Here is a 20190-nt window from a genome sequence, read left to right as displayed (position 1 = left end):
AAGCTGTTAAATATATAAAGGTTTGGTCAAACGAACCGCGGAACGGCAGCTGTATAACAGAAAACCACTGAACGCGTGTACGATTTGTACAGGAAGTTTAGGCTTTATACACATTGGCAGAGAAGCAAATTCTAAAATTTTACAAAGAATATTAATTAACCTCTATATCCACCACACCAAACGCTAATCTCTAGCGAGAAAAAATCATTCAAAGTTTTCCTACTTCATACTCGTAACGTTGACAAAAAAAGGCTTAAGTTATTAGTTAAAACATAGCTAAGAAACCTGCATGGCTAATACTCCTACCATAAGGTTCTCAAAGTATGTGAAGTCTGCCAATCTGCACTTAGCCAGCGTAGTAGATAGAGCCTAAAACCTGCTCATTCTGACCTTTTCTCTCATTCTGAGATGGGACCCATACTCAGTAGTGGGCCGGAGATGGGTTTAAATGATGATGATGATGATGATGATGATTGTTATTAGTTAGGAAGTTTAAAATTGAAGCTTGGACAAGTTGAGATCCTTACTGGTTCTTTTTGGTAGCGAGGGTATTCTGAACCAGTGGCAAATCTAACCCGACTGTCTGATTGATGGATCTGTCAACGTACGACTCAAACTACTGAACGGATCGGCTGTTTGGCATACAGGTAGCTTTATGACGATTAAATATGACGTGGGTGTGGTCATCCGCTAAGAAAAAATTTTTGAACATTCAATTTGTGTAGTCCACATGAACGAAGTTGCGGCCATAAGCTAGTTCAGTTAATGATTCAAACGCACTAAAGTTTTTTTTAAGTGATAAACTTTAAAAATTTTCATTCCTATCAAAACCTCTTGCGAGTGACTCGTTTTGTCTGTTGAAGCCTTAATAAAACTAATAGACTTTTATCGTTAGTTAAGTGAACAGTTTTCTTAATTAATGGTTTATCTTTTGTCTTCATAATTTATTTTCTTTTATAATATTATGAGAGTTCAATTTTAGTTCAACTATACTGTATCCGCGAAATTTAGAATAGCGCTTTCTCTCTTACGTAGTGCCATACAAATGATAGAGACAAAAATTTCAGTGGAGGTTAAACCGTTTTGAGGCATTTCCTTTGATTTCCTTCAAAAAGCGTTTCCTTTCAAACGGGTTAACATTTCCTTTACTTACCGTTTTCGGTGAGAACTCCGCAGTTTTCCGATTTGAAATCTAGAACGGAAAATTTCTTCCTTTTGAAGAAAAAATCAGAAGGAAAGACAGGAATTTTGTTCAGTGTAAAAGGTTTTTATGCGAATTTCGATTGCTAGAGATTTTTGAAACTTTTTAGTGAAAATCGACCGAAAATCTCATAACAAACCCTTATATTTTCATAAAATATTATTTTCAGATATGGATACTTTGCATTTCAATCTACAGTTTATGGTACGGCATGTTCGCTAAAGATACATGAAAACCCACTTAAGTTCCCTTGCTTTATGAAAACCAAATTATGGGATAAATACCTAAGTAGATACTAAATTGTGAAACACAATACCTACCTATGGGAGGATAAGTATAAGCTTAAACTCGTTTGGTACTAATTTACTGCAGTGGTGCATGGGTGAGCAGTGAGCACAATTTGGTCTTATATAGGTAAAAAATCGGTCAAGTGCGAGTCGGACTCGCGCACCGAGGGTTCCGTACTCGGGTATTTTTCCGACATTTTGCACGATAAATCAAAAACTATTATACATAATAATAAATAAGAATCTGTTTAGAATGTACAAGTAAAGCCCTTTCATAATTATGATACCTCACTTGGTATAGTTATCTTATTTTGAAAATTGAAACACATTATATTTTTTTTTAATGTAACCACAAATTCGCAATTTTCAGATTTATTCCTATACTTGTGCGATAAGACCTACCTACCTGCCAAATTTCATGATTCTAGGTCAATGGGAAGTACCCTATAGGTTTTCTTGACAGACACGACGGACGGACGGACGGACGGACAGACAGACAGACGTCGAAGTGATCCTATAAGGGTTCCGTTTTTCCTTTTGAGGTACGGAACCCTAAAAATGGGAGTTCCCGGGTTCGATTCGTTGATAACTCGCCGCGGCTGCTGGGGCAGAAACCGATGGCCGCTGGGGCAGAAACCGAGGGCTACTGGGGCAGAAAGTGAATGGATGGGGAAAGCGAAGTGCCGTGTGTGGTGGCGTGCTTTTGGGAAGGCCAATATCCAGCTGTGGACGCAAATAGGTTGATTGATTGATTGACAAACAAACTTACTAATGGGCTTAACCCTAACAGGTTTAGCATGTACGTGTTGTATGTGTTGTCCGGACTTGTCATCGATGACTTCGTCTTCTTCTGTGCTTTTCGATTTCTTCGGTATCACATCCGAATCATCTGGAAAAGAGAAAAAAAAAATTAAAAGGATTATAAAACGCATGTGCCAGCCCTATGGTTGCCGTTCGTCATTGGTTAGTGGAAATGTAGGCAAACATTGCTGAGGCGTAGTGAGAAAAAGAAAGAAAGAGACAAACATCTCAAGGGTTGGCACAAGGAAAAAGTCAAATGGTTTCGTGTTGACTTAGGGGACCCGGGGAATTAATTTTCTGTCCTTGTCAGTAAGACACATCCTGACAGCAGGCAAAAGTCCCTAGGGAATAGTTTTCCCGAAAAAAAAAAACTGATAAAGTGCTCCGTAGTAATTATATTTAAATCAGAATCAAATATGATTAAAAAAGTATAAAGAAAGAGTTCCCACGGGATTTTTAAACACAGAAAGTTAACAACAAAGTAAATCTTAACAAAGTAAGATAGTTATCTTACTTTGAAAATTGAAATAGATACTTTTTTTTGTGATGTAACCACAAACTCACGGTTTTCGAATTTTCTCCTTTACTTGTGCTGTAACACCTACCTCCCTGCCAAATTTCATGGTTCTAGGTCAAGACAAGACAGACGGACAGCCGGAAAGACAGACAGGCAGACGGACAGACGAACAGACGAACAGACAGACAGCGAAGTGATCCTATAAGGGTTCCTTTCCTAAAAAGCCCAAGTTTTGTATTAGGCTTTGTATATTCACATACGATGTACGCGTATAATACATGTATTGTATAATTTATAGCTTCAAATAATATAACCCGCTATCCCGCTGTGCTAGGATCGTAAATAAAATAGGTCGTAGTCAGAACTGTGTCATAAATCAAGGAAAATGCCTCAGGACACGGTTAACCGAGAATTAAGATATATCTTGAACCGTTTTAGGCTGTAATCAACTCACTGAGACTTTGTATATTGGCTAGGAAAGAAAGGAGGATGACTACGAGGAAGGTCGCCCATGCGATGGACCGACCAAATTATTGTCTGCTGTGGGCGGTCCCTTGCACGAGTGTACCAGGCTGTTGGCCAGCAGGGAGAAGTGGCAATGCTCGTGAGGCGTATAACATCTGCCCTCAAAGACGTTGCTTCGTGATGACCACTATCACTCTGACAAGTGTTACGACGAAGAAGAAGGAGAAGGAAAGAAAATGGGAAATCTAAAAAAGACTTTGGTAAATGATCTCAAAAAAGGACGCCTACGTTTTACCCAAGGGGCTATATCACTATTTAGTGCAAAGAAAAGTGCAACTTCACAATAAAAGATCAAAATGTATCGTTTGTTTCATTATATGAATAAATAAAGTAAATAATATTTTATTTCAGAATGAAAGGACATATTAATACAATATATAAAAAAAACCTAGTATGTTAGTACCAATAATTCCTTATAGTTATGTTAGTAATGTTAGTACTAAGAAAATAAATAAAGAAGCCTAACGTGGCAATTACTCTAGGCGCCCGTTGGCCACAGCTTCCCAATGTTTCGTTATTGAGCAGCCTATCCTATCCCTTATTGCATCCAGAATGCCGTTGTGACTGCTACGAAGGCGCTGTAGGAGTGAGGCCATTTTTTTAACGGATAATGGCCTGAAACCATCAGTGCTGGCCACTATGAAATGGGTGTTCATAGTGGCCACTTGCACTACAGTCCCTCGGCAGCCCCAACAGCATTCTGAATGCATTATCACTTTATCGTACATCTAGCGACCCGCCCCGGCTTCGCACGGGTGTTCTATGGAAAAGTGGTTATAATGGCTAAAATATAAATGTTTGGTTTATACTATCGCGGACTTTTTTTATTTTAGGCATTATTGAGTTCTACAACTTTTCTATAAAAGTCAACCATACATCTCTAACCATTTAGGCAGCGTTCGCGAGTATCATTAACGTACGGCAGTTTTTTCGACGCCTTACTCCACAATTTTCACTACCACGAAAAATCCTATCTATTTTCCGGGATAAAATATAGCCTATACGGATTCGGAAGAATCCCTCTAAGTAATGGTAAAAGAAATTTTGAAATCGGTCCAGTAGTTTTCGAGCCTATTCAATACAAACATACAAAAATACAAAAATACAAAGGTTTCCTCTTTATAATATTATATAGTATAATATAATAGTATAGATTACCGGACTATTGCGTCCTTACTCCATGCTAGTACGAGTAGATACCTACCTACTTTGTCTAGCATGTTTGACTACAAGTGTAAATTAAACACCCCTGACAAGTGAAGGTTACAGTAATAACTAGAAAAGAGCTGATAACTTTCAAACGGCTGAACCGATTTTCTTAGTTTATAGCTAAGAACACTCGATCAAGCCACCTTTCAAAGAACAAAAACTAAATTAAAATCGGTTCATTAGTTTAGGAGCTACGATGCCACGGACAGATACACACATCAAACTTATATAACACTAGCCGATGCCCGCGACTTCGCCCGCGCGGATTTAGGTTTTTTGAAATCCCGTGGGAACTCTTTGATTTTCCGGGATAAAAAGTAGCCTATGTGCTAATCCAGGATATTATCTATCTCCATTCCAAATTTCAGCCAAATCCGTCCAGTAGTTTTTGCGTGAAGGAGTAACAAACATACACACACACACACACACACACACACACACACACACACACACACACACACACATACAAACTTTCGCCTTTATAATATTAGTGTGATCCCTCTTTTGAGTCGGGGGTTAATAAACAACGTTCTGGCGAATTAATTTGATTCCCATTAGTTCAGCTGAAAGGGAGACTGTATTCTTGATTTATAGGTTTCCAATATGCCAACCTCCGTTTGAAACACCCTTTGTGGACCGACACCTAGTAGACCTTTACAAAATTAATTCCCGAGCGACTGACAAAGATAGAACAGTTTGAGATCTAAATGGGTGAGAAATTGAATCGCGTACCTATCTCGATATTTGTGACTCTCCGCAAAACCTAGGTAGTACTGAATACAATAATAGTACTTATCCGTTAAATGTCAAGAAACCTTTTACCCTTCTGCAAATCAAGAATAACCACATTCATTTCGCTGAGAATTAAGAGGGGTCTCTCCGTCACTCGCTTCATAAAAACATAGTTCCAATTTCATTTGAATATTAAGCAACCAAAGTACATGAAATTTTGCAGACATGTTCTAGAAACTAATATCTATGTCTGTGGTTTTCCAGATTTCTGTTAAAATATTCGGTTTCAAAGTTACGCGGTCTTAAAAATTTACATACAAATCTTTGAGCCCCTGTAATTTTAAAACCACATATTTTTAGAAAAATCTAAAACACCACAGACCACCACCAGATTAGTTTCTAGAATATGTTTGCAAAATTTCATGGACTTTGGTTGCTTAATATTCAAATGAAATTGGAACTACGATTGTATGAAGCGAGTGACGGAGAGAGCCCTGTTAACTACATATTTCCAAAAACAATGAGGCATTTTCGTTTATTTATTTGAGTTGTTACTCATACGATTGCTCAAGCCGTAACGCAAAATAGTGCAGGTGCAAATTGCTCGTGAATTCATGGAAAAACAAAATTAAAATCGGTTCATTAGTTTAGGAGCTACGATGCCACAGACAGATACACAGATACACACGTCAAACTTATAACACCCCTCTTTTTGGGTCGGGGGTTAAAAACAGTGTTCAAAGAAGTTAGGTACATTCAGCACAGGGTTAAATCCGATATAAATTCTAGGACGCTTGTAAATATCCGTCGTTAAATATGATAATACACTGGGCACCCTAGATAATACTTTCTACGTAGGTGTTAAAAGGATTGGTCGTAAATTTTACGATACCATTAAATTTTACTATCCGTATTTACATTACACGTATCTTGGCATTCTTAGAACCTATAAGGGCGAAAGATCAAAGGGTTATTTTTAGGTTGGGTTTGTTATATTGTTAACATTGTTAAGGTAGGTACTCTACAGCGCTTTCCATATAAACTGACAAAACAATGGAATCTTGTAGACATATTAAAAACAAATATCTATGTAGTTTCCAGTCACGGTCAAAATGACTAACTAACTAACTGACTATGATTATATGAAAAGCTCTGGGGAGCACTCTAAATTCTTCAAAAAGTCAAAAAAACTTAAATTTTATTTTGATTTAACGCGTTTTTGGGGTCCCGTACCTCAAAAGGAAAAACGGAACCCTTGTAGGATCACTTTGTTGTCTGTCTGTCTGTCTGTCTGTCAAGAAACTTATAGGGTACTTCCCGTTGACCTAGACTCATGAAATTTGGCAGGTAGGTAAGTCTTATAGCACAAGTACAGGAATAAATCTGAAAACCCCGAATTTATGATTTTATCATTTAAAAAAAATTATAAAGTGTTTTAATTTTCTAAGATAACTCTACCAAGTGGGGTATCATATGAAATGGCTTTACCTGTATATTCCAAAACAGGTTTTTATTTATTTTTATGTTTAATAGTTTTTGATTTATCGTGCAAAATGTTGGAAGAAATACCCGAGTACGGAACCCTCAGTGCGCGAGTCTGACTCCCACTTGGCCGGTTTTTTGCATCCATTATTGTGTTGATAGATGGTGAAAAAATAGTCAATATTTAACGGGCTCCTAAGCACTAAGAAAACCTTCAGTATTCGACCGTATGAGCGATATCCGTTCAGAAAATAATTGTCGAAGTAAGGACCGGATGTAATTAATATCACATCGTTACAATGTCTAGTTTTTCTGGACTAATTGTGTTTATAACATACTTAGTCGTATATATACCGTCCGGCTCGCATGCAATTGAACAATTAACTGAATAATTCATTACACCTTGTTATTTAGATCTCTGAACATCCGTTTAGTGTTAGATGCCCGCGATTTGGTCCACGTGGAGTTAGTTTACAAAAACCCCGCGGGAACTCTTTGATTTTCCATAGTTAAAAACCGACTTCCAAAATTACTACAAAGTATTAAGAATTTTATTTTTGTTTCTACAAATGTACTTATATTAAAATCGGGCGAGTTTGAAATGTTTCTTTTATTATGTCCGTCCGACTTCAAGGCAGTTTTTTTATTTATTTTTTAAAGATTTTTAGCTCGTTAGTGCTTGTGGTACATAAAATTTCAATTCACTAGCAAAACTTTTCAAATGCACGCGGGTTAGGAGTTCAGTACCTTGCAGCATCACAAATAAATCAAATTCGGTGGAAGTGATGGGTAGTGAAAAGGTCAACAGACAGACATACAGACAGACAGATATGCAGACACAGTTTTGTATTTATCATGATAATATGAAGAAGAAGCCTGTAAAACATAAATTAGTCTCTTGATAAAAAAACGGTAAACTAATTAAAGTTCAGTAATAAGAGAAAAGTTTAGGTATATCTATTTTAATTTTGTGCTATGATGAAAACTAAATAGATGGCCGGGTCTTCATCCACGTTGATTTAGGATTTTGAAAATCCTTTGGGGACTCTTTGACTTTGCGGGGTTCCAAACGCGTCCAGGCCTATGAAGAGCCAAAAACAATGATAACAAGTGAGAAAGCACTGATCCCTAAGACGGGGGCATTAATTTTAGTTTTGCTCGTTATGAAATTTCAAGTTTCTGTCCCATATTCCTAAAATAGCATTAGAATTGCTGTTTCAGTATAATAATTCAGTTATCTTAGTGTAATTCTGTAAATGAACATTGTGTCTCTGTATAATAATGTTATTTCTCAAATCTTGGCCCGTATTATTCAGAACGACTTCCATTAAAGGATAGTTTCAAAGTTATTTCAGGAATATGTAACTAAGTACCTATTGTTGATGGATTTTTTGATGGTCTAGAATCTAGATACGTCCTAACTTCCCTCTCTAACAGTTTTTCTAGGTGTCTATGCTTTGGGAAACTCTATGTCATATCTCTGCTCTATGCACTCTCTAATGACGTTTGACAGTGACGGTATTTGTAAAATAATTGTAAACTTAAATAAAAGTATGGACTAAGAGCCAGCGCGTGCCAGACCTTCGCTATTTTATAAAAACTGAAAGTTTTTCTGCGCGTTGCCCCCAACACAGGGAGGAACGATTAGTGATTAGGGTTCCGTAGTAAAACAAGGAACCCCTATTGTGTCATCCACTCCATCTATTCATTAGTTCGTCTGTTAGTCCCTCCATCTGTCGATCTGTCAGTATTACAGCCATTTCAAAAATAAGCTATAAGACCTATGATCTACAAAAGTTTTGTAGATTCATAAAAACCGATACACAGGTTCCAGAGGTATTTTTAAATAAATTAAAAATCAGTATAAGTACCTTTTTTTTCTCTCTCTCTGGCTTTACAAAGATTAGCCAATGGCAAGTTTGTAGTTATTTGTAACAAGTTAGTTAGTTAAACTATACAAGTATGGACCCCGTCTGTGCCGGCGCTCGCCGACACACGCACGGCACCCCCTTAGAGCGCTTTCCCTTTCCAGTCAGTTTTAACAAAAAAAAAAACACTCCAAAAAGGCAGAGCACGCCCGCCAGCTAACACCAACACAGACGAAGTCCGTATAAGTACCTACTGAACAAGAAACATGAAAAGCATGTTGTCGAAATATTTCATTTACCACGCCGTAAGGTCGCCGGCTTATCGGTGTTTTATAGGATATATTTCGGAGAGTGTGCACAGGAGCTTTTCGATCTTGTCCCCCCTTCACCATTTTACCACCGAACCGCAAGACGTCGGGCGAGTGTCCATCCTTATGTCGTAGACATTCCATCTACACGCACGAAACGTTTTGCGTCTTCATTCCACATATGCAAGGCTAAGGTTTGCAATACTCTTCCGCGATCTGTGTTCCTACCAATTACAATCCGGGTATCTTTAAAACAAGAGTGAATAGTCACCTTCTAGGTAAACGCGTCCCATCTTAGACCACATCATCACTTTCCATCAGGTGTGATTGTGGTCAAGCGCTTACCTATAGTGAATGAAAAAATAAAAATAAAAAATAAAATAAAAAATTACACCTTGAAATACGTATTTTAAAATCATTGTGAGTGTTCTTAGACAGTTTTAGGAAAAAGGCATTTTTGAAAAAAAAAAAAAATTTACATTTAAGAAATAATGATCGCCTAAGATTTTAGCGAGTAGCATGGCTTGGTACGGAACCCTTATTTATATGTGTTCTGAGAAACACTCAACCAAATTTTAGGGTTTCATACCTGAATGGTTGGCACGAGATCCTATTACTAAGCTTCCGCTGTCCGTCCGTCCGTCCGTCTGTCAGCGGGCTGTATCGTTATAGGTAGAAAGTTGAAATTTTCACAGAATGTGTAGGTATTTCTATTGCCGCTACAATAACAAAATATAGTAAAAAGTTGAAAATGGCTGCCATAAAAAAAAGTGTTATTCCCAGTACGGAACCAAAAGTCCAATCGTTTTTTTTAAAACTTTTATCTAGATAGATAGATGATATTTGTGTAACTAGAAACATTGAAACACGTATTTCATTAAACATACATGAAAAACCACGTCTTTATGCCATGTTATTTGATCTTATGAATAATGAAATGAATGTAGAAATACTCAGGTTCGCTCATTTAGTGCTCTCCCCTCCTGTCTCCCTTTTAGTCACCCTTTATGAATTGAGCCCTGTAATGTCTGCAAGGTGAACGAACTCTCTGGCTCAGTTGGCATATCAAAAAGACATAAAGAGTATTTTTATTTATTTTTATTAAAAAAACCGGACAAGTCCGAGTCAGGCACCGAGGGTTCCGTACTCGGGTATTTTTTCCGACATTTTACACGATAAATAATATGCATAAAAATAAATAAAAATCTATTTTAGAATGTACAGGTAAAGCCTTTTCATTTGATACCTCATTTGGTATAGTTATCTTACGTTGAAAATTGAAACAATTTTTGTTTTAAATGATGTAACCACAAATTCACGGTTTTCAGATTTGTTCCTTTACTTGTGCTATAAGACCTACCTACCTGCCAAATTTCATGATTCTCGTTCAACGGGAAGTACCCTTTAGGTTTTCTTGACAGACACGACGGACGGACGGACGAACAGACAGATAGACAGACAGCCAACAAAGTGATCTTAATATCCCGTTTTTCCTTTTGAGGTACGGAACCCTTAAAGAAGGTATCAGCCCTGTAAAGTCGACAGGCTGAACGACCTCTCTCTTTTGCAAGCATTACAAGGAGACGTGGAATGAAAAGAGTCTTTTCCAAATAAATAAAACTTCATTTACAAGTTACAGACCACTTTTGTGGCTATGTCGAGACATAGGGACGCTGAATTCAACGGATTAGGCTCAGAGGTTAATAATATTACGTAAATAAGTATTTTTAACCGACTTCCAAAAAAGGAGGAGGTTCTCAATTCGTCGGAATCTTTTTTTTTATGTATGTTCCCCGATTACTCTAAAGACCCCTGGACCGATTTGGAAATTATTTTTGCTATCAGAATTTTGCGCAGGCATGACTTGTGTACAACCTTTAAATATATTATACTGCTTAGATAATAAGAAGACTAGGATAGCTGATTGGACATATCTCCCGGCGTGAGAGTAACTCTGCCAAGAGTGTTACGACAAAAAAGATGAAGAATATGAATAATAATTACATTATACTATTTTGTCATGATCAACCCATTTCCGCCCCACTACTGAGTACGGGTCTCCTCTCAGAATGAGAAGGGTTCAGGCCATAGTCTGCCACGCTGGCCCAATGCGGATTGGCAGACTTCACACACCTTTGAGAACATGGAGAACTCTCAGGCATGCAGGTTTCCTCACGATGTTTTCCTTCACCGTTAAAGCAAGTGATATTTAATTGCTTAAAACGCACATAACTGAAAAGTTAGTGGTGCGTGCCCGGGATCGAACCCCCGACCTCCGATTAGCAGGCGGACGTTCTAACCACTAGGCTATCACAGCTTTTTCTATACTATCTATACTAATAAATAAAATTGAAGTGTCTGTCTGTAATTTCGAAATAACTACCTCATATTAAGCTCATATGGTTATTTGAACGATACCAACACTGAATCACACGTTTTTAAAATTTTTGTCTGTCTGTCTGTCTGTCTGTCTGTCTGTTTGAAAAGGCTAATCTTCGGAACGGCTGGACCGATTTTGACGGGGTTTTCACAGACAAGTAGAGAATTGACCAGGGAGTAACATAGGCTACTTTTTAACCGACTTTCAAAAAGGGAGTTGTGTTTTTCTACCTATGTACACCGAAATCTCCGAGATTTCTGAACCGATTTGCGTCATTTCTTTTTTAATCGACAGATGAACTTCGCGACATTGTTTCATAAAAAAATTGGAGTCCAACTCCTCAATCCTGAGGCTGCAGGGGATCTGACCAATCCACGCGGGCGAAGCTGCGGGCATCAGCTAGTTTTTAATATATACAAATACGTACTGAAAATATATTTCGGTCATCTTCGAAGACGCTAAAAGAAAACTCTTAATGGAATTCTTAGTGAGGAAAGTCGGAACAGACTTAATTTTATACCGCTCTAATTATTAGTGAACACGACAGTAAGGGCGCGGTCTCACTAGGCGTTTATTTTGTGGATGTAACACTTTTTTTTTAATTCAGATACAAGTTAGTCCTTGACTGTAATCTCACCTGGTGGTAAGTGATGATGCAGTCTAAGATGGAAGCGGGCTAACCTGGAAGGGGTATGACAGTTTTTATTAAACCCGTATCCCTTATAAGTATAGTTGGTATATGCGTGTCGCGACCATGATCATGTGTTCATTGAAAGTGAAGACAAGTTGCATATAGATACATTTAAGATTCAATTTAATCAAAGTTCTTAAATTATTTTAACCCACCACGTTTGCGTACGGATTGGCAGACTTCACACATCTTTGAGTGGAAAACTCAAGCATGCAGGTTAGTAAAGCTCAATAAAGTAACCTATAGTATTGGGTGCTAACTGCTAACTTAGGCAAGACTACGTAGGCTCTTACACCTCAAATTATATGCGTTTTTTCGCCTAGTGAGGCCGTGTCCTAAGATACGACTATAACACGAGCATACACGCGATTATGAATATTTGATTTCAGTAATCAATGTAAATTAAAACATGCTGCATGATTAATAGTAGGTACGAGAATAGGAAATATCATTTGACACCGAAAATGATAATTATGTTAGGCTCTAACTCAGGCAAAAAAAATCTTGCCGGCTCTTCTCAGTGGAATCATTAACCCCCGACCCAAAAAGAGGGGTATCTGTGGGTATCTGTGTATCTCTCCGTGGCATCGTAGCTCCTAAACTAATGAATAATTTAGTTTTTTTTTGTTTGAAAGGTGGCTTGATCGAGAGTGTTCCTAGCTATAATCCAAGAAAATCGGTTCAGCTGTTTGAAAGTTATCAGCTCTTTTCTAGTTACTGTAACCTTCACTTGTTGGGGGTGTTATAAGTAAATTTTTAATTTACACTTCTTTTTCAATCCAGTGGTAGAATCTTGATCATAAGTGGTACAAGTTATGCTATATGAAATATTGTGTTATTTTTAACTTAAGCGCTTTGTGAATTTGCTCTTAATGTACCGAAATGGAATAAATAACAAAATAAAACATTTTATTTCATATCCGCCTCATTATTTATGTCACGTCACATACGTCCTATATTCGCCTAGTGAGTTCCCGCCGTAAGATACGCTATGATAATAAAATTATACCAATACATGCGATTATGAATGTTTGATTTCAGTAATCAATGTAAATTAAAACAGACTACATGATTTAGTAGGTGCGGGTATACGAAACATCATTTAACACCGAAAATAGAAACCGGAAAAAGACTTTTCTTTTACCTGTTCACGCACGCATTCAGTTTGTTTGTCGGTTTATTGATTCCTTCATAATTGCCAACCTTTCTATACATTATAAAAATACTAACTGACTGAATATCAATGTATTACCTAAACCGCTAGGGTTAGAAACTTGAAATTTTGAGAGTATGTCCGTTTTATTAGTTAAACACTTATTAAGAAAGGATTTTTGGAAATTTTTCCCCTAAGGTGGGGTAGAATTGAATAGGGGGTAAATGTTTGTATGTTTTTAAGTGATATCCACGAAAATTGATATTTTAGCTATCATATTCATATCACTTCTATTACGTAATTGAAAATTCTGTGGTAAATAACCATGCATGGTTCTTATCATCGCTTCTAATGCAGCAATCATGATAGTACCTACTACACCTTTTACTTTTAATTTATCGCGATCGTAAATATAAGTTATTATTATATGCTCCGTTATCTTAAATCACTCATCGTCACGCTTTTCTATTAGAAAAGTTATGTTAGTTAAGCCAGGTATTATTCTTCATTCATTATTATATGCAGTTTGTGTAATAATCTGATATTGAGTTAAACTGAATAGGTATTCTAAATTATACAATTTTAAAAAATATGTAAATAGAATTACCATATTATACCGGGAAATGTGACCCCAATTATCATACAATTTAAAAAAAATACAAATATAGGCTTGCGCTTGATGAAATTATGCGTAGTAAGAAGCAACGATAAGGTCTCTAAGGCGCACTTTGACTTTGCTCTGACTTAAGATTGAGTTAAAACGAGACAGATTTATGTGAGAGATATAGCTCTGTCTCGTTTTAACTCTTTCTTAAGTCTAAGCAAAGGCAGAGCGCGCTCTATAGATCTCACCCTAAGGTCGGTTGCCTAAAAGATGCCTATTCACTCTTGCATTGAAGGTATTTAGGTTATACGTGGCAGGAAACTATAACGCTATTTCATCTATTTTTAAGAACACGCACTGATTGGTAACTGCATACTTTAATACTTCTATTACTTATTCTGAATTCTGTGAGCTGACCATACAAAATGGCACATTTACCCCGAAGTTATGTTTTCTTTCCTAAAAACTCAATTCCTTACAAGCACTTAATTCGAATTACTTTTAAGTTAATATAGATATAACTCAAAATTTAAAAAACCCTCGACAGAAAAACCACTATAAGAAAACTAGAAAAGAGCTGATAACTTTCAAACGGCTGAACCGATTTTCTTCGATTATAGCTAAGAACACTCTCAATCAAGCCACCTTTCAAACAAAAAAACTAAATTGAAATCGGTTCATTCGTTTAGGAGCTACGATGCCACAGACAGATACACAGATACACAGACACACAGATACACACGTCAAACTTATAACACCCCTCTTTTTGGGTCGGGGGTTAAAAATTGCATGATAAAATGCTTTACCAACTTTGGATGGGCTAAAAACAAAAAGTTTTGACACTTTTCCTAGACCTGCCCAACTTCGCAGCATGCACTCAAAGTTTTACGAGCAACATTCCAAAAACTTTACGATTCTAGCAACCTTGCTAAAAATGTTAGATAGCTCAGACTTGTCTCCTAGGGTACCTAAAGTGCTGTCCAACAGATTGCGTCATTGGCGACCTAATTCTAGGTTTAACAAGTGTAAATTAAAAATTTATAACACCCCCGACAAGTGAAGGTTACAGTAACTAGAGAAGAGCTGATAACTTTCAAACGGCTGAACCGATTTTCTTGAATTATAGCTAAGAACACTCTCGATCAAGCCACCTTTCAAACAAAAAAAACTAAATTAAAATCGGTTCATTAGTTTAGGAGCTACGATGCCACAGACAGATACACAGATACACAGATACACCGATACACAGATACACACGTCAAACTTATAACACCCCTCTTTTTGGGTCGGGGGTTAAAAAGACTATTCTCACAAACTAATCGTTGTTTTATAGTGATTACTTAGTGAATAGGAGCAGCTCTTATTAAAACTTATAAGTAGGTATTTAGACAAAAAACGTAAATATTTAACTGTAGGTTGCCACATAACTTTAGTTCTAAAAAATTTATTTCAAAAATGTTTTTCTTTGAGCAACGCGGCGGTGTCATTTCATAAAAAGGCTGCCTTATTTTTTATGCATAGCTCATCAGTATGTCTAATAATATTTGCGAAAATGTAGCTTATAACATGACTACCCAAAAAGAAGCGATTTTTTCTCAAGATTCATGTTTATGTAAGTTTCTTTATCCATAACTTCTAATTAATACCTGAATAGATTTGGATATATTAAGAGGCATCATTAAAATTCTTAAATCCTTCCGAGTGATACTGGTTATAGTTCTTGGAAAAAAATGCAATATGGTGGCTGTATGGCGCCATTTTCATGCCATTGCATGCCATTTTAATTATCTTAGGGTTGATTTTCAATCATCAAATAACTTTTATCTGAGGAATATAGAGGTTATTATTTTTTCTATAGGAAATCTCTCAAATCGTCAAATTTTCCACTATTTTTGGCAAAATTCCACGTGAGTGTGAATTTTTGAGCGATTTTTTTTTAGCTTAAGTATAACTTAGTACAAACCTTTAGCTGATCTGCTTTCAAGCACTTCTAAGTCCATCGCGTCGCTCCTGCCTTGTGGATTGGAGAATCTGAACGTGAAATCGTTCCAGTCGATACTTATCGCGTGCGAAGTTAAAAATCTCGTTAGCGGGCCTTTGTTTGATCTCGCCTGACTCTCTATAGGCTCTATCGTGAACAAATCGAACAGCTTCACTGCTTTTTGTTGCCTTAAACTCCTCATGAACTCCCTCGCCATATGGTCTATACACGTGGCATTATCACTACAGTTCAGTTCGACCACCTCTGACCTGGCTTGGGCCAACAGCGCCAAGGCCACGAGGTATATCAGGCAAGTCATTCTGCTATCACTCTGTCTGTATCACCAACACTTGCACCAACGTCACCAATCCATTTGTGGGTCACAACCACTCCACATGCATCGGTGGTTTGTTCGACAATGGGTCCTTCTCCTACCCGTCTATGATTTTTATTCTCCGTCACGCTGCACTGGTTCCTCTTGAGCGTGTGTGCGATTATTTTTTGTTCATCCGTTCACGCGTGTGTAGGGTTACCACCTGACTTCAGGATTTGTGCTGACTTGTCAGGATTTTAAGATATTTGACAGGATTTTCAGCAGGAATTGGAAAATGTAACGATTTTCGCTTTATTTATACAAACTAGATGATGCTCGTTAATTCATTCATTTAGGTTTTAATTTTTTTTTTTAATCATTAGGGTTCTGTGCCTCAAGAGGGAAAAAGAAACCTTTATAGGATCACTTTGTTGTCTGTCTGTCCGTCTGTCGTGTCTGTCACCTATGGGTGCTTCCCGTCGATTTAGAACCATGAAATTTGGCAAGTAAGTAAGTCTTATAGCACAAGTAAAGGATAAAATCCGGAAACCGTGAATTTGTGGTTGCATCACAATTTTTAAATATGTTCACAGAAAAAATAATTTACTAAATCGGTTTTTTTTGGATAAAATGGCCTATGGCCTTTTTCAGGATGCCACATATCTGTGCCAAATTTTGTCAACAACAGATGGACACATATCACTTCCACTGTCGTTCATAGCTCTTTTCGCCTGAAGTCATTGAAAGTATCTTGGTCTTGTCTCGATTATTCAGTGTTTTTGTCAGGCCTTAGATTTTACATCTGGCAACCCTAGGCGTCTGTTCCTATCTATTCATTTATTGGTGTTTGCAACACTTTTTCCAATTCATGTGCCATATCAATTTTGCCTGTCTTTACATAAGGCACAATCTTCACCGGACAGTTTGTTCGTTGTTTAATACGTTTGTTTAAGGTGCACTAGACGGGCCTGCCCGCGAAATTCAAATTTAATTTGGTTTTTCGCAATTTGTAAACGAATACGACAAAGTAGGCTTATCGCATTTTAATAGCGCCAATGGCAGTATCTTTTCCACAGGTTTATATAAAAATCTTTACTTGTTTGCTCTACTTTAGCCTATAATCTTCTACTGTTTAGTGTCAAGCTTAAGCTTGCAGTCAAGCGCAAGCTTATCCATATCCATACTAATATTATAAATGCGAAAGTGTGTCTATCTGTCTCTCTCTCTGTCTGTCTGTCTGCTACCTTTTCACGGCCCAACAGTTTAACCGATTCTGACGAAATTTGGTACAGGGTTACCTTAAATCCCGGGGACGGACATAAGCTATTTTTTATCCCGGAAAATGAAAGAGTTCCCACGGGATTCCCAAAAACCCATCCGTTTAACCGATTTATATGAAATTTGGTACCGAGGTAGCTTGCGTCCCTGTCATTGACATAGGCAACTTTTTATTCCGGAAAATCGAACAGTTCCCACGGGCTCTTTAAAAACCTAAATCCACGCGGACGAAGTCGCGGGCATCCTCTAGTAACATTATAATGTAGACAAAAAAATAACCTAACTTAGTAGGGTAGCGTGGTGGCATCGATATAGAATCTACTTATGTATTTCTTCATCGAAGTGTGACATGCAACTAGACGCAATAGCCTATCCAGACCATATACCAGACCTAAGCTAATGAAAAAGTTATAAATTCCAAAGCAGACCCATCATCATCATCATCATCATCAGCCCTTGGACGTCCACTGTTAGACATAGGCCTTCCCTATAGAGCGCCACCACACCCGGTCCTCAGCCTTCCTCATCCAGCCACTCCCCGCCAGCCGCTTTATATCGTCGGTCCATCGTGCTGGAGGGCGACTGAAGCAGACCCAGCCGAACATCAAACCTATGATCTGATTACCTAAAAAGCCACAGTTTACGCCACTATGCCAGAAGATATTATATCACGAACTGACACACCCATCAAAGAACTACGCTTGCGTTTGTGTGAGTGTTATGTTGACTTTAATATCTTCATGCTCTTCATCATGTTTGTGTAAGTAAGCAACACTCAAACTAATCAAAATAATAATATAACGAACCTATACGTATAGACTTAAGATGGGTCCGTCCGTCACTCGCTCCATACAAACGTAGTTCGTCTCTCATTGGAATACTAACCAACCATACTCAATGGAATTTTGTAGGAACGTTCCGGGAACTAATCTATGCCTGTGGCTTTCCAGATGATTTCCGTTAAAATATTCGGTTTCAAAGTTACGCGATCTTAAAAATTCACATACAAATTTTTGAGCCCATGTAATTTTAAAACTACACATTTTTAGAAAAATCTAAAACGCCACATGCACAGATATTACTTAGTTTCTAGAATGTCTGTAAAATTTCATGGACTTTGGTTGCTTAATATTCAAATGAAATTGGAACTATGATTGTATAGAGTAAGTGACGCAGAGAGCCCTGTTAAGGGTGGGGAAGAATGGATATTTGAGGGGGTAGTGCCTGAGGGTAGGCTGATTAGCTGAAGCGTCGCTATTGCATTATTGGAGAGTCTATGATAATAAAAATAATATAAAATTATTAATTTAGCTGATGAAGGTAGTTTGGTAAAATCGATATTTGGCTCATTCGATGTCATACAATCTGTTACTAGGAGGCCAACAAGATTGAACTTGCATAAATACGGGTGTTTTGAAGGTTTTAGTTCAGTCTCCTTCTGAGATTCGGAGCGATATCGCATATTTTCGGTATTTGGATTGTGAACTGGATAATTAGATGTTGTGATAGCAATCACGCTCTAATTAAATAGTTTATTTTGGCATTCGTTTGTTTAGATTAAAACTCTCGGATAACCTGTACACATTGAACTTGTGTTTTTTGTGTTGGTTTTGGGAGAACATTCCAATAATTCGATAAAAATATTAAAATAATACCTGCGTTTCTGAGTGACGCCAATAATTCAGAAGCGGGACGTGTCTCACCTTGTCTTAATTTCGCTTTGGTATCTTTTTGTAAACAACCCACATTTGATTAAAATTTTTATTGAGTTTGATTTGGTGATTAAAATTTTTAGTTTTTTTTTAATAATTTAGTCTTTTGTGAAGTGGAAAGTAATTTGCAATAATTGGTTCAGATTTTGTATACATCGAATGAGAAGTTAGTCGTTAGGATTTATTGTTGACTGAATATTAAAACTGAGAGTTCGGCAGTTCAAGGGTAGGTTTTAATGATTTGACGGAGGGCAGGATAGCCCATGATTTGGACTTGACTTAGGGCAAGGAAGCCCGCGACTGACATGACAAGATTGATTAGAAACACGAGGACGTGTTAAATTCAGGACGGCCGAACTGTAAGGTTACTTTTAAAAAGTGATTTGAATTGTCAACAATAATATAAAATTATTAATTTATCTAATGCAGGTAGTTTGATAAAATCGATAGTTGGCTCATTCGATGTCATACAATCTGTTGCTAGGAGGCCAACAAGATTGAACTTGCATAAATACGGGTGTTTCGATGGTTTTAGTTGAGTCTCCTTCTGAGATTCGGAGCGATATCGCATATTTTCGGTATTTGGGTTGTGAACTGGATAATTAGATGTTGTGATAGCAATCACGCTCTAATTAAATTATTTATGTTGGCATTAGTTTGTTTAGATTAAAACTCTCGGATAACCTTACACATTAAACTTGTTGTTTTTTGTGTTGGTTTTGGAGAGGACATTCCAATAATTCGATAAAAAAATATTTAAATAATACCTGCTTTTCTGAGTGACGCCAATAATACCTAGCCTGTCTAGATAATTATTATTTACAGATGAGCGATCATGATAATAGTGTAATTTATATAAGCTGAAATAATACTGAAATATATTTATTTTGGAAGCTCTTACTGGCTGAAAGAAAGATATTCCGAAAAGGCTGAGATCAAAGGGATTCAAGAATTCAGTGACCAAATAGACCTAATTCCAGCTAATTCTTGGAGAAATGGGTAGCATTTCTCTTCTTCGTCGTAACACTCCTGGCAGAGCGGTCGTAGACCTCAAGAAGTGGCGATTTTGGGGGCATATAATGTAAATACGCCTCACGAGCATTCGCCATTTCTCTCTACCGGCCATAGTCTGGTACACTCATTCACAA

At 37.2% G+C, this 20190-nt stretch overlaps 1 protein-coding gene across 3 annotated transcripts in view; it reads right to left on the bottom strand.

Annotated features, from left to right (window-relative positions):
- LOC123877546 overlaps window positions 1-16211 on the bottom strand; it is a 29188-nt gene extending 12977 nt beyond the window's left edge. For 2 of the 3 annotated variants that reach the window (XM_045924358.1, XM_045924356.1), the window contains exons 1-2: window positions 15722-16211; window positions 2258-2377 (exon numbers count right to left, since the gene is read on the bottom strand). In XM_045924358.1, coding sequence (XP_045780314.1) covers window positions 2258-2377; window positions 15722-16058 — 457 coding nt within the window. In that variant the 5' untranslated portion in view covers window positions 16059-16211. Of the gene's footprint in view, window positions 1-2257; window positions 2378-5272; window positions 5356-15721 lie in introns of those variants that run through there. The other variant, XM_045924357.1, reaches the window with a different exon arrangement.
- Window positions 16212-20190: the final 3979 nt, after the last annotated feature.

The sequence above is a fragment of the Maniola jurtina genome, chromosome 24, assembly GCF_905333055.1.
Source record: "Maniola jurtina chromosome 24, ilManJurt1.1, whole genome shotgun sequence".
In the NCBI taxonomy this organism is placed as follows: Eukaryota; Metazoa; Arthropoda; class Insecta; order Lepidoptera; family Nymphalidae; genus Maniola; species Maniola jurtina.
This window is presented reverse-complemented; position numbering and strand designations above follow the sequence as displayed.